This window comes from Borostomias antarcticus (genome assembly GCF_949987555.1).
Source record: "Borostomias antarcticus genome assembly, chromosome: 1".
NCBI lineage: Eukaryota > Metazoa > Chordata > Actinopteri > Stomiiformes > Stomiidae > Borostomias > Borostomias antarcticus.
Window position 1 is genome coordinate 26162064 of NC_140234.1, and position 14195 is coordinate 26176258.

Sequence of the window (14195 nt, forward strand, 5' to 3'; positions counted from 1 at the left end):
ACAACATTAACCACAACGAGACGGCGTGGAGAGGGAGCAGCGTCAAACCTCTGCTAATGAACAGCTCTGCTTCCTCACCCTGACCCTGACCCTGACCCCGACCCTGACCCCTGACCCTGACCTTGACCCTGACCCTGACCCCGACCCTGACACCGAGTGACGTCTCAACCTGCTTGACAGAGAAGTGCTAGCCGAGAGAGAGAGATGAGTAACCATGCCGGTCTGGACCACAACCAAGGCCAGCCTGGCAGGAAGGGGGAGGAGGAGGAGGAGGAGGGGGAGAAGAGAAAATAGGTTGAATGGAGAAAAAGAGGATGAGAAGCAGGAGGAGGAGGAGCAGGAGGAGCAGCAGCATGAGGAGGAACAGGATGAGGACAAAGGTCACCCCTGGCTGTCGAGGAAGGTAACCTGAGTGGTTGGTCTGATTCTGTCTGTTTCTTTCAGGTCTGGAGGTCAGGTCCGTCATGGATTTCCCACGGTAAGCTGCTCCTGGCGCTTCTCACTGCTACTTTCACCATGTCTGCATGGTCCTCATGCTGCCCAGACTGATACAACACATACGTGATCTAACACTGTACAGGACGTCACTGTGTCAGGGTCTTCACAAACGGCATCTACATTCATGTTTCACTTCTCTCTCTCTCTCTCTCCCTCTCTCTCTCTCTCTCTCTCGCTCTCTCTCTCCCTCTCTCTCTCTCTCTCTCTCTCCCTCTCTCTCTCTCTCTCTCTCTCTCGCTCTCTCTCTCTCTCTCTTTCTGGCAGATTCACCTTCAACCCGAAGGAGGGGATTGACAACCCAGCGCTGGTCATATCAGACGACCCTGGTAAGAGAGACTGTGGTGAGGAGGAGGTCCCTTTCTTCTTCCCTAAATGCTGGAACAAGTGATCAGAAACACGGAGAGTGTAGCGTCGGTTGTATACAACCAGTCACAGTTTATAGTAGCCTCTAGTCCAGTCCAGTCCAGCGTGCCTCACCATGTTTTCCCTCCTCCCCAGAGCCGGAGCAGAGCCCTGTGCCACGGCTGTGCCAGCTGATCCGGATGGAGGGCCAGAGTTTTGGCTTCTCCCTGCGTGTGGAGCCGAGCCGGCAGGGGCTGGTGGTGCGTCAGGTGGACCCCTGGGGCCCTGCCCAGCTCAGCGGCCTGAGGGACGGAGACAGACTGCTGGAGGTCAACGAGGAGCTGGTAGACAACATGGAGTTCAGGAAGGTCAGGACCTGACTGGGAGGGGCAGAGTGGAGGGAGGCGCGAAAGGAGAGGGGAGGGGGAGAAGAGGAGGAGAGGGGAGAAGAGGAGAGGAGAGGAAAGAAGCAGACATGCGAGGAGAGAAGAGGACAGGATAGCTCAGCTCATCTGTCCTGTTGTGTGTTCAGGTGGTCCGGAGGGTCCAGTTGTGCGGGCTGCAGCTGGTCCTGCTGGTGCTAGGGGGGAGGGAGTATGAGGAGGCCGTGTCCCGGGGTCTGGACCTGGCGGTTCTGGCCTGGCAGCACCGGGGAGAGGGCTGCTCCAGACCCAGACTCTGCCACATCCCCAGACACCCCGTCCTGGGCCTGGGCATCTGCATCATCCCCATAGAAGGTATTCTCTCTCTGGGATGATCAGGATTGATTATTGATTAACTAACATGTATCCCACTAGTGGGGTCAGTATCGGCCCGTTTGTCAATATAATAGTGAATGGGTTGATCTAATCGACTGAGAATAACTTTGATTGACACCCACTGGCACCGCCTCTTACACATAGGATTTCTCTTCAGCGTTGCCAGACTGATCAGTGGAGCGAAACAGAATGTGAGTCATGTGATCAGGACGGTTTGTAGGAGCAGGTGCACTTAGCTAGACTGAACAGACAGGAGCCAGACAGGACAAAAGGTTCTAGACGAAAGGTCCAGAATGGCTTGCAGCTGCGGCCTACTAGAATGCACTGTGTTCACAAAAGAAAAAAAGTTTAATCCTGGTCATCTGCGTGTGTGTGTGTTTGTGTGTGTGCGTGCGTGCGCGCGTTTGTGTGCATGCGTGTGTGCGTGCGTGTGTGTGCGTGTGTGCGTGCGTGTGTGTGTTCCCCAGGCCAGAGGGGCAGGTATGAGCTGACCCTAGTGAGCGATGGCCCAGCAGAGAGGGCGGGGGTCCAGGGGGGAGACCGGCTGATGTGGATCAACGGTGTGGTGGTGTCCACCCTCACACACTCCGCCCTCACCAGAATGGTACGCTTTAGTTTATTTACTCACGCAAAGAAAGGGAAAGACTAAAAACAAAGTGCTAAAGAAGAGTACAGTAGGTGAGGTTAGAATCTCAAGAGGCCTCATGTGAAGAAGTTTAAACCACACCTACCCATGAAACGTGTTAATTGGACCAAGTGTGATATGACGTGTTCCCTCCCTGTGTCCCTCCTCAGGTGAAGAGAGGTGGGGACTCTGCCACGCTCCTGGTGATAGACGGTGAGAGTGAGTTCAGCTACGCCAGACGGAAGCTGGCCATCACGCCTGTCCTGGCTGAGCCCCACAACCTGCCCCACCGGCCCCGGACCATGCACTTGGCGCAGGGCCATGATGGCTACGGGTTCCTCCTGCGCCAGGAGAGGCTGCCCTCTGGACGCATAGGTGAGAGACATGCACGGAAACACACACACATTTATACTCACACACACAAGCACACACAGACACACACAAGCTCTTTTTACTTGTCTTAGCAAAGCACCTATAGATCACCTCATCCCACATTCCAGATGGGGGAGCTGCGTGAAACATACTGTTAATAAGTGCATAATAAAGGATTTATTAACCTAAATAATGCATTGTCTCGCTTTAGATCCACTACTGGAAAATTGCATAGTTAAAGGTATAATATGTAATATGTGGATTAAAATAAACATTTTTTCAAAAATAATACATCCATAGGGCTTTGCGAAGGCTGCAGAGTAAAAGTATTGCTTTTCCATAAAAATATATATTTTGTCTGAAATTATTACATTATGAAATGTTGACGGCCCGACAATGACACTGTGTTGATATCATACCAGCCAATAGTATTACAGTGTTGGTACTGTGCTGGGTTGTCAGATACTATTGTAGCTTCACCACTGTGAGATTAGCAGTAGCCAGCTAACATTATACTTCCATGAATTTGCAGCATTATAGATGTTGGTTAGTGTGTGTGCGACTATAAAACTGCAGCTTTTCCGTCCACTTCCGCTCACTCTTTTCAGCTAAACGTTTGGTAAAATGGCAGAGTTTCGTCATCCTGCTTCTCTGCCTGAGCCCCGGCGAACCGTGTGATACAAATCTCAAAAGCTCAGTGACCGAAGAAGGAGCAAAAGTCGGATAGATATTGAGCCAGCCTTTGCTCATTGGACGGAGTTTATGGAGTTTCATGGGATAAAGTCGCACACAAACATACTCCTGGAGCTTGCTCGATCGCCTTGTTGAGAGGGGTCAGGGAAGAATTTTTACAGCTCACTTATCTGGCCCCTGGGTGATTACTGTTTTTTTGCTTCCCTCTGGAATATGTAGAGAGTGGGTCGTATGCCCACCTCCCTTGTTCTCTATAAAGCGCATTGTGTTGCCTCTGGGTATGAAATGCGCTATACAAATAAAGCTTTGATTGATTGATTGATGATGTTGACATTGCTACTTTTCTACTAGACCGGTAAGCTAGCTAACAAACTATCGTTAGCTCACGTTAGCTTACTAACTTAGCTAGCTAATGTTATCTTTCTTGGAATCTGAATAGCCAGACCTAACGTTATCCCCACACTACAGCGTCTAACATAACTTATTACATGGCACTCTGAAATACTTGATTGTGATTACTGATTAGTGTAATGTTATGTTCCTCTCGGAGTGAAGATCTTATCACAGTATGGCTGAAACAGTGCATTCTCTGGCATTTTGGCAACCAAACTGCAACCGTTGTGTTGTTGCAGTTCTTATCTTTAGACACTAGATGGGGGAAATAATCCACATATTACATATTATACCTTTAACTGTTAATAAGTGCATAATAAAGGATTTATTAACCTTAATAATGCATTGTATATAATATATATATATAATATACAACCATAATAAGTGCATAATTAACTGCTAATAAATGCATACTAAGTGCATAATAGCAGTCTATAAACAGTTAACAAGCTTCTTATAAGTGCTTATAAATGTCTTATAATCTAGGTTTATAACAATAAACGTGTTTATTATGCTATTATTAAACACTTTTATATATATATATGTTAATATAACACCTTATTACCTATTAATTAATGCTTAATACGGATGGTTACTATAAAGCGCTTCCAGCAGCTCCTACTACAACACAAAAACCACAACAACAGAGAAAAAATGAATAGTTGAGCTACAGATGATCACATGCCTGCCTGAACAGGTGAGTCTTCAACGGTCTGTTAAAGGATTTGTCAGATGTCGAGGCTCTCAGGTTCTGGGGGAGCGCATTCCAGAGGTTAGGGTTGCAACTGGTCCACAGATGATTTGTAAAGACAGGTGAACAATGAGTTACAGTAGTCATGCCTGGAGGATGCATGGACAGACATTTCCAGCTCAGCATGAGATACAATGGATCTGAGTTGTGCAATGTTTCTGAGGTGGAAAAAGCAGGTGTGGGTCAGTGACTTTACATGTTTGTCCGGGTGCATAGACTGATTGAAAATAACACCAGGATTTCTCAGGTTAGGGTGTACATTTCCATTTAGGGACCACATGTGCTTTCCCACCTTAGAGGCAACACTGTCTGAAGCTACAATCAGGACTTCAGTCTTAGCCGCATTGAGTTGGAGGAAGCTGCTCACCGTCCACTCCTCAATGGCGGACAGACACTCATGCAGTATGTTGAGTTTTTCAATCCTATCAGGTTTAAAAGAGAAAAACAATTGGATATCATCCCAATGATAAGAGATGGCCTTTAATTTGGTGATTATAAGGCCAAGAGGAAGCATGTAGAGAGCAAACAGAATTGGAGCTAAGAGAGAGCCCTGTGGCACGCCGCAGGAAAGGGCCAGCGGAGTCAGACTTAAAAAGACCAACGGCCACAGCAACACTTCTCCCTTTGAGGTAGAAGGCAAACCAATTTAGGGCTCCCAGAGATGCCCACCCACTCCCTAAGCCTGTCTAACAGGATGCTATGATCCACCGTGTCAAAAGCTGCACTAAGATCAAGCAGAACCAGAACACGGCATTCTCCGGAGTCTGAGGACATCATTATATCATTTGAGACTCTGAGGAGAGCTGCTTCTGAGGAGGGCTGTTTCTGAGGAGTAGTTCTTGTGAAAGCCTGATTGGAATTTGTCTGAGATATTATGGGTTTTCAGAACAGTGCTGAGCAGGTTTACAACCACTTTTTCTAAAACCTTGGAGACAAACCACAGCTTGGAGGTGGGCTGGTGGTTTTTGGTAGGGAGGGGTCCAGGTTGGGTTTTTTAAGGAGGGGCTGGACGACCGCCTGCTTAAAAGAAGATGGGACTGAGCCAGATTCAAGTGAGCTATTTATAATAGAGACCAGGCAGGCCGACAGAGCTGATAACTTCCTTTAGCAAGGGTGTTGGTAGAATATCTAGGGGGCTTGAGGAAGACTTCATACAGTATATCTCATTACGTCAGCTAGGTCAGTCAGGGAAATCCTGGAGAAAAAGTAGACTGCCTGGCTGGACAGATGGGGAGGGGAGAGGGGGTAATGCTCGCCCTCACCTCAGCTACTTTGTTTACAAAAAACAAAAGAAAACGGTTACAGTCCTCCCTGGAAAAAAACAGGTTCAGAGAGGAGACAAGGGCTGACAATCGTTTTTTTATAGTATTGAACAGCAATCAAGGATTTTGTTTGCTTGTGGTGAGATTTGCAAAATAAGCAGCCCTAGCATTCTTGACCAAAACATTGAGTTCAGATAAGAGTTCTTTAAGATAGAGGCGAAGGACTTTGAGGTTAGTGGATTTCCACCGCCACTCTACTGACAACTGACATTGCTTTAGGAAAGCTACTGTAGGATATATGTGCGTGTTCCATTGTTCTATTCTGCCCTGTCACCGTGTTCCACCTGTCCAGACATATCACTAGATACTCCCCCAGTCATTTCTTTATCATTTCCTTAAACCCCAATCTTAATCTTAATCTGATCCTGGCTCTGAGAACTCACACACCAGGTTAATGATTACAGAGAATCACCTCCTCTGGTACTCACAAGATTGCTGACTGGTAACTCTGCTAGACTGGGAGACTGACTGGTAACTCTGCTAGACTGGGAGACTGACTGGTAACTCTGCAGGCCTGGGAGACTGACTGGTAACTCTGCAGGCCTGGGAGACTGACTGGTAACTCTGCTAGACTGGGAGACTGACTGGTAACTCTGCTAGCCTGGGAGACTGACTGGTAACTCTGCAGGCCTGGGAGACTGACTGGTAACTCTGCAGGCCTGGGAGACTGACTGCTAACTCTGCAGGCCTGGGAACTAAGAGACTGACTGGTAACTCTGCTAGACTGACTGGCAACTCTGCTAGACTGACTGGTAACTCTGCTAGACTGACTGGTAACTCTGCTAGACTGGGAGACTGACTGGTAACTCTGCTAGACTGGGAGACTGACTGGTAACTCTGCTAGACTGGGAGACTGACTGGTAACTCTGCAGGCCTGGGAGACTGACTGGTAACTCTGCAGGCCTGGGAGACTGACTGGTAACTCTGCAGGCCTGGGAGACTGACTAGTAACTCTGCTAGCCTGGGAGACTGACTGGTAACTCTGCAGGCCTGGGAGACTGACTGGTAACTCTGCAGGCCTGGTAGACTGACTGCTAACTCTGCAGGCCTGGGAGACTGACTGCTAACTCTGCAGGCCTGGGAACTAAGAGACTGACTGGTAACTCTGCTAGACTGACTGGCAACTCTGCTAGACTGACTGGTAACTCTGCTAGACTGACTGGTAACTCTGCTAGACTGACTGGTAACTCTGCTAGATTGGTAAATGTTAGGAGACTGACTGGTAACTCTGCTAGACTGGGAGACTGACTGGTAACTCTGCAGGCCTGGGAGACTGACTGGTAACTATGCAGCCCTGGGAGACTGACTGGTTTCATGTTGGCCTGGGAACTAAGAGACTGACTGGTACAGTAACTCTTCTAGGAGACTGTCTGGTAACTCTGTTAGGAAACTGTCTGGTAACTCTGTTTGGAGACTGTCTGGTAACTATGTTAGGAGACTGACTGGTAACTCTGCTAGACTGACTGGTAACTGTTAGGAGACTGTCTGGTAACTCTGTTAAGAGACTGACTGGCAACTCTGTTAGGAGACTGACTGGTGACTGTTAAGAGACTGACTGGTAACTCTGTTAGGAGATGACTGGTAACTCTGCTGGGAGACTGCCTGTTAACTCTGTTAAGAGACTGTCTGGTAACTGTTAGGAGACTGACTGGTAATTCTGATAGACTGCCTGGTAACTCTGTTAAGAGACTGACTGGTACCTCTGCTAGATTGACTGGTAACTCTGCTAGACTGACTGGTAACTCTGTTAGGACACCGAATGGTAACTCTGTTAAGAGACTGAATGGTAACTCTGTTAAGAGACTGAATGGTAGCTCTGTTCCCTTATGAAACAAAAATATATTGCAATATATTGGAAAATATAATATGTAATATATCAAACAATACATTTCCATATATATGAAACTAGTGGTTATATTTTCGATTAAGGGTTGGGAGACTGACTGGTGACTCCGCTAGGAGTCTGAGTGACCTTGTCGTGTAAAATAATTTACTATGTCTTAGGTCAAATTCCAAGAAATAAATCTAAGTCCAGAAATAAATCTAAGTCCAGATTGGTTTCAAAGTTCCAAAATAACTTCAGAGTCCGAGAAGAAAAAACAACTCGAGGCACAAAGAGTCCACATGCGATTTGACTTTAATGCTCTTCAGAAACGAACAGCAGAAAAGTTGGAGCTTCCCGGGAAAGAACACACCTTTTTCCTTTGTGTTATTGACCTTTATAGTCTTATCACCACTCCCCCCCCCCTTGACCACATCCCATTTTCCATACATCACTTACTTTGCCACCAATCAAATGGTGTCTTATTTGCTGGCTCAGCAATAACTTATGTCCAAATATGTCCTACATCCGTGCCCCCCCCCCCCTCCGATTCCCGTCCGGGAATCCCCTCTGGGTGTATGGGCACCTGAAAACTGCTTCTGTACATAAGACTGCAGTGTCAGCATTAAATCTTTTGGCAACCAGGGGAGGAGAAGAGGGGAAGACTGGGAATCTAACAGGACGACATTGGGACATTTTGAATGCTCAGGCCGGGCGCACATTTATTCTTCCCGCCTTAAAGCTGCTGGCCAAGCATTTCTTAAACTGCTGAGTTAGTGGGGAAACTCCATTTTCTACAGATCCGTTCCCAGTGGCTACACCTGGTGGTGACTTTTTATACTACTATTGGGGTTTTCATCTAATATCTCTCAGTATACCATAGGCTGGTTATGACAATATCATGACATGATTAAATTGCAGGGGAGCTAAATCAAATTAAATCACTACAACCTTTCATGAACAGTGCCGGCTAATAACGTCATCGGGTAATGTGATAGCATACTACAGTACTGTCTTTCTTGCTCTCTCTCTCTCCATCTCTTTCTCTCCGTCTTCATTGTTTGTTTTCATCCTGACTGACTGGTTGTTTGGTCGCAGCCCATTTACTGCGTGAGGTGGATGCGGGGAGCCCTGCCGAGGAGGCGGGGATGCAGGATGGCGAGCTGTTGTTGGCGGTCAACGGAGAACCCACCGAGGCCCTGGAGCACGACGACATCGTCCGGAGAGTCAGGAGGAGTGGTCAGAGGGTCATCCTCACCTCCATATCGCTGAAGGGAAAAGACTTCTACACTCAGGTGGGTCAGATAGACTACTACACTTAGGTGGGTCAGACAGACTACTACACTCAGGTGGGTCAGACAGACTATTACACTCAGGTGGACCAGATAGACTTCTACACTTAGGTGGGTCAGATAGACTACTACACTCAGGTGGGTCAGATAGACTACTACACTCAGGTGGGTCAGATAGACTACTACACTCAGGTGGGTCAGATAGACTACTACACTCAGGTGGGTCAGATAGACTACTACACTCAGGTGGGTCAGATACACTACTACACTCAGGTGGGTCAGATACACTACTACACTCAGGTGGGTCACATACACTACTACACTCAGGTGTGTCAGATAGACTTCTACACTTAGGTGGGTCACGTACACTAACTCTACTACTGTACACTCAGGTGCCAGATTGACTTCTACACTCAGGTGGGTCAGATAGACTACTACACTCAGGTGGGTCAGATAGACTACTACACTCAGGTGGGTCAGATACACTACTACACTCAGGTGGGTCAGATAGACTACTACACTCAGGTGGGTCAGATAGACTACTACACTCAGGTGGGTCAGATAGACTTCTACACTCAGGTGGGTCACGTAGACTACTATTCAGGTGGGTCAGACAGCAGACAGGAGGTGTGTTAGTTACCTCCCCCTGGGTCTCCTCTCCTCCCCCAGTTGGGCATCTCTCCCCTGATTTTCTCTGAGAGCCGGGTGCCACGGGGAGAGGGGCTGAGGAGGACGCCATCTTGCCGCTCTGGGCCCGAGAGAGGACAGCGCACGCTGCCGGAGCCCAGTGTGTCTGCGCCATTCCCCAGACTCTGTGTTGTGGAGAGAGAGGAGTCAGGGTTCGGCTTCCACCTGGGCTGTGTCCAACACCAACCAGGGACCTTCATAGGCCAGGTACCACAGCACAGCGCTACCTCCTACAGCACAAATACAGTTCACCTTACATCTGTTCTGTCCTGGGTTCAATTAGTCATACTGCATTTTAAGCTGTAACACTTGAAAGGCCTAATATTTCAGACAAATGTCTCAGTGGTAATGCCTACAGTCAAATTGTTAATTGTTCTTAACTGGCCTATACTATTATACTCAAACCATTATATCAGCCAAGGCTTGATTGTGGGATGTTCCTTCCCTGTGAGGCCTGAGTGGTCCTACACACTACAGTACCGTCTCTGTCCACTAGGTGGTAGCAGGGGGCTCAGCACGGCGGGCTGGGCTGCTGGAGGGGGATGTGGTGGTGGAGGTGAATGGACAGAACGTAGAGGCAGAGTATTTTGAGGATGTGGTGATGATGATAAAGAGGAGCGACGAGTCTCTCAGGCTGCTGGTGATGGAGAGGTCTGTGTACCAGCAGCTCAGGCTGGCGGGCCTGCCTATTACCCCAGGACTAGTCATCCACAGTACCCAGGTGAGACACACACACATACACACACGCACACACTCATCCCTCAAACCCTCTAACCTATCCGCCTTGTCTTGCAGGGTACAGAGAACTCAGAGAAAACTAACAATGCATCCTTGTGATGGAATGTTGAGAAGTGACCAAAATCATCACAAAGACCATCTCATTGGACTCGAGACTGGAGACCAGATACAGGAAGCTACAATCAATAATAACAACACTGGGAATCAAATCAATACAGTACAAAATCTGTGAACATCTTCCTCTTCAAACAACCTGAACAGAGAACTTTGTATAGGAGGTGCAGATGAATGAATGATCCGGTTTCATACCTCCACATCTCAAGATGTCAGACATGGACTGCACTGTGGTCCTGGGGGCAACCTCATCTAAACAGATATTGCATACTACTTTTTAATCATGTCTCATTTGAATGTGTAATGTGGCTCAGATCTATGATCATTATTCTGCAGACTCAAGTAGGCCATTCAAAGCTATGGATGTTTATCATCAAACCCTTGACAAGCCATACAATAGACTACAGCTGCTATAATGTAGGCTCTAGTGAGAATTTCAACAAATTATGTTTTCATTTTGTTTACTTTCATTTTTGTATATTCATAAGGTGTTATGTAACTAAATGATACATTATCAAGCATAATATAATTTCTCATCTGTTTTTTTCATTTCTGGAGATGGCGCAGAGGGAAGGTAAGGAGATTTTTATTAGAGATCACACCATTTATTACAGATTCTCACAAATTCCATAAAGTTCAATGCTTTGAAATGTATTGTCAAATAATTGTTAAAGGTGTGACTTGGAAGAGTCAAATATGCTTTCTAAAACAGATCCAGCAGGCATTGTATCTTGCATAATGCAACCATACTAAATCACACTTCTTAAACTGTATACAAAATTTTAATGTTTTCTTTGGCTGACAGTTCCAGGTTAATTCTTTCAAGATTCAAGATCTGATTATTCGCCATGTACATGGTTTACACATACAGTACTAGGAATTTGACTAGGGTAATGGCATACGCTGATGGAGATGACATAGGACGAGGTGCAGGATAGGACACACACAATAGCCTTCATCATTTTAATCTGGGTTTTATATCAAGGAAGATGTCAGATTTGAGCACATTAGGTGGAGAGGTCTGTGTGGTGATGAGGGAGAGGGATGGACAGTCTCTCCCCGTTACCTGCGTTCCCTCAGGGATCGGGTCTGCTAGAGTAAAAAGGGGCGTGTCCCTGATAGAGGGTCACGCTGACTGGCTGCGCAGCTGTCCACTCAGGTCCTGCAGCTCTGTGATTAGCTGCTCCAGATCTTTGACGTCGTCCCTCAGGTTGTCATGGAGCTCTCCTGTAGCAACGTCCGTGTGTAGCTGCTTAGCTTTGGTGGCGAGACTCCTCAGGGTGAGACGCGCAGAGGAGAGCACCTGCAGGGCCTCCTGGGGGTTGCTCTTCTTCTTACTACAGCTGATGGAGACTTTGCCAATATCGATGGCTCTCTTGATCACCTCCTTGAAAGTCCTTGTGTCTTTCTCCCAGTTGCTGACTTGCATCTCGCACCGATGGGCCTTGGACAGGAAGTGCAATGCCTTCTCGTTGTCCTCTGGGTTGGTACTGTGTCCACCCCCGTAGAGCTGTGCGTAATGCTGCCATATAAGCGCATCGGTGGAGTGGCGGGCAGTGACCCGGCCAAAAAGCTCCTGGACCTTGGATCGCAGAGACGAGGCCTGCTCGCCACGGCCGTCTGTGAGGTTCTCCATGACGACCCGCACTAGGATCTCTAGAACCTGCACATCCTTGTATTTGTCCCTGAGGTCCATGAGGCGGTGGTAGGCCTTGATACCCTCAGAGAACTCCCCCACGTCGATGCACACGGCAATGAAGTTCTCCCAGATCTGCCAGTGCTCGTAGTTACACTTGAGAGCCTCCTGCAATGTGCGGAAGGCCTTGGTCTTCTGTCTGAGGCGAATGTAAGCAGTGGAGAGGTTGTTCCACGCCTCCGCGTTGTCCGGCTCCAGCCCCACGCACCTCTTAAAGGCCTTGGCGGCTCCCTCGTATCTCTCCAGAGCGAAGTAGGCGCAGCCCAGGGAGAACCACACCCCGAGCTGCATGGCGTTGATGGCGAGCGAGCGCTCGAAGCACTCGGCACACTTCTGGAACTCCTTGCTGCGCAGGTGGAGCAGGGCCTTGGAGCGCATGGCGCGGGCGCTCCTCTGGCCGGACAGCTCCCAGGCCCGGTCGTAGTGCTGGTGCTCGCGCAGCACGTCCCCTAGCAGGCAGTACAGGCGCGGGGTCTCCCCCTTCGTCAGCTCCCTCCGCAGGATCTCCTCCGCCTTGCCGTGCTGGCCCATCCTCTCGTAGCAGACCACGGCGTCCTCCCACAGCTCCAGCTTCTCGTAGATGAGGAGGGCGGAGCTGGTACAGCCCAGGTCTGTCAGCAGGCTGGCCAGCTGCTTCTGGACCGCCCATCTGGGAGGAGCCTGGCAGCAGTAGAAGGCTTTAAGGCGCTCTGTCACGGGGCAGCTCCGATCCTCGAAGTGGTCCACGATGGTCTGTGTCTGCATCATGGCCCGCTCCACCCGCCTGGCGCTGGCCCCCTCCAGCCTGGTCCTCAGACAGAGGGCCGTTACCTCCACCGCCCAGAACTTTGGCTGAGACAGAATGCATGAGGTGAAGGCTAGGAGCTCTTCTTCAGTCAATTTGTGGATAGGATTGTTCTTCTGGAAATCTGTGCAGACGCCCAGGATGACAGCTTGCTCCTCAGCGCTCAGGTCAGGCAGCTGGTACTGACCAGGCTCGGCCAGGCTGATGTGGTTCAGGACCGTGTCATCGCCCAGGTCGTGGTCCTTAGGCAGGCTGGCCTGGGGGGTGGGGGTCAGTCCACTGTCAGACTCCGGGGCGGGGCAGTCCTCCTTACGCTTCACATTCAGGATGAGCTGGGCAAGGAAGTTCTCCTGGAAGCGGGTCCTCTTACCCAGGGCACCTGTCGTGTCTATCTCTAGGCCTGAGAGCTCCTTAGCCCGCTGGAAGTGCTCCTTAGCTGGGCGGTACTCATAGTAGGTCAGGCTGGTGTAGCCGCACTCCAGGTGGAATTGGATGGCCAGGTTGCGGTGGGTTTCATCAGAGAACAGGCACTCACACTTCAACACTTTCTCCAAGCAGCTGTGAGCCAAGTGGAGGAGCTGGGGGGAGCGCTCCTCCAGGATCTGCTGGTGGAGGTTTAGATAGCGCAGGGTCCACCAGGGCAGCAGCTGCAGGCCATCCATCTCAGCAGAGCAGTGGACCAGCAGGACCCTGGCCAGCAGAAGCAAGAAGGGATTGGCCACCAGGCTGTAGACTGACTCCCCATCCAGGAGCAAGCTGGCAAGGAGGGCCTCTGTCAGGGCTGGAGGCTCTGTGAGTGTGGAGAGCAGGGCAAGGGGCAGCAGTTCAGGAACGTGGATGGTGACGGGGGGTCCGGTCCAGTTACTCTGGACAAACAGGTGCAGACAGGCCACAGCTAAAGCCAGTAGGGCAAACTCTCTGCTAGCCTTGTCATCGGTGCCGTCAGTCAGGTAGGCCAGAGTCTGCTTCTCCAGATAGGCCTCGATGCCCTCTCCCTCACTACTGTCTCCGCTCCCCAGCAGGTCCAACACCTGAGGACTCAACAGCACCGCCTCGAAGTCCCCCTCCAATAAGGACTGGAGCAGAGGGCCCGCCACTGCAGAGCTGAACATGTTCTGCTTCCATTCCGTTGCCTCGTTTTCTGTCAGAAAACCCCGGAGCAGGGGAATCTCAATGTTCCACACCATCTTAACACGTGAATTGCTAGTTTCTTCGAATGGCACTTTCTGGCGTGAGAGAGATAAAAGCTAAGTTGTGGATGTGCGTCCTATAATTTGTTTAGTCGATGAGCTGCAAGTAGCACGAGCA

At 49.3% G+C, this 14195-nt stretch overlaps 2 protein-coding genes across 2 annotated transcripts; one reads left to right on the plus strand and one right to left on the minus strand.

Moving 5' to 3' along the window:
• Positions 1 to 214: 214 nt before the first annotated feature.
• Positions 215 to 10392, plus strand: nherf4a (NHERF family PDZ scaffold protein 4a; the record flags this gene model as incomplete). Its single annotated transcript, XM_084453875.1, has 11 exons — positions 215 to 380; positions 445 to 478; positions 763 to 824; positions 997 to 1208; positions 1373 to 1577; positions 2066 to 2202; positions 2394 to 2598; positions 8675 to 8871; positions 9538 to 9762; positions 10052 to 10276; positions 10351 to 10392. The coding sequence occupies 11 exons, from the start codon at positions 215 to 217 to the stop codon at positions 10390 to 10392; spliced, it is 1710 nt and encodes a 569-aa protein (XP_084310001.1).
• Positions 10393 to 11114: 722 nt separating this feature from the next.
• On the minus strand, positions 11115 to 14184 carry ttc27 (tetratricopeptide repeat domain 27). Its single transcript, XM_084445742.1, has one exon. It carries the CDS (start codon positions 14072 to 14074, stop codon positions 11534 to 11536), a length of 2541 nt encoding a protein of 846 aa, XP_084301868.1. The 5' UTR covers positions 14075 to 14184; the 3' UTR covers positions 11115 to 11533.
• Between the last annotated feature and the right edge of the window lie 11 nt (positions 14185 to 14195).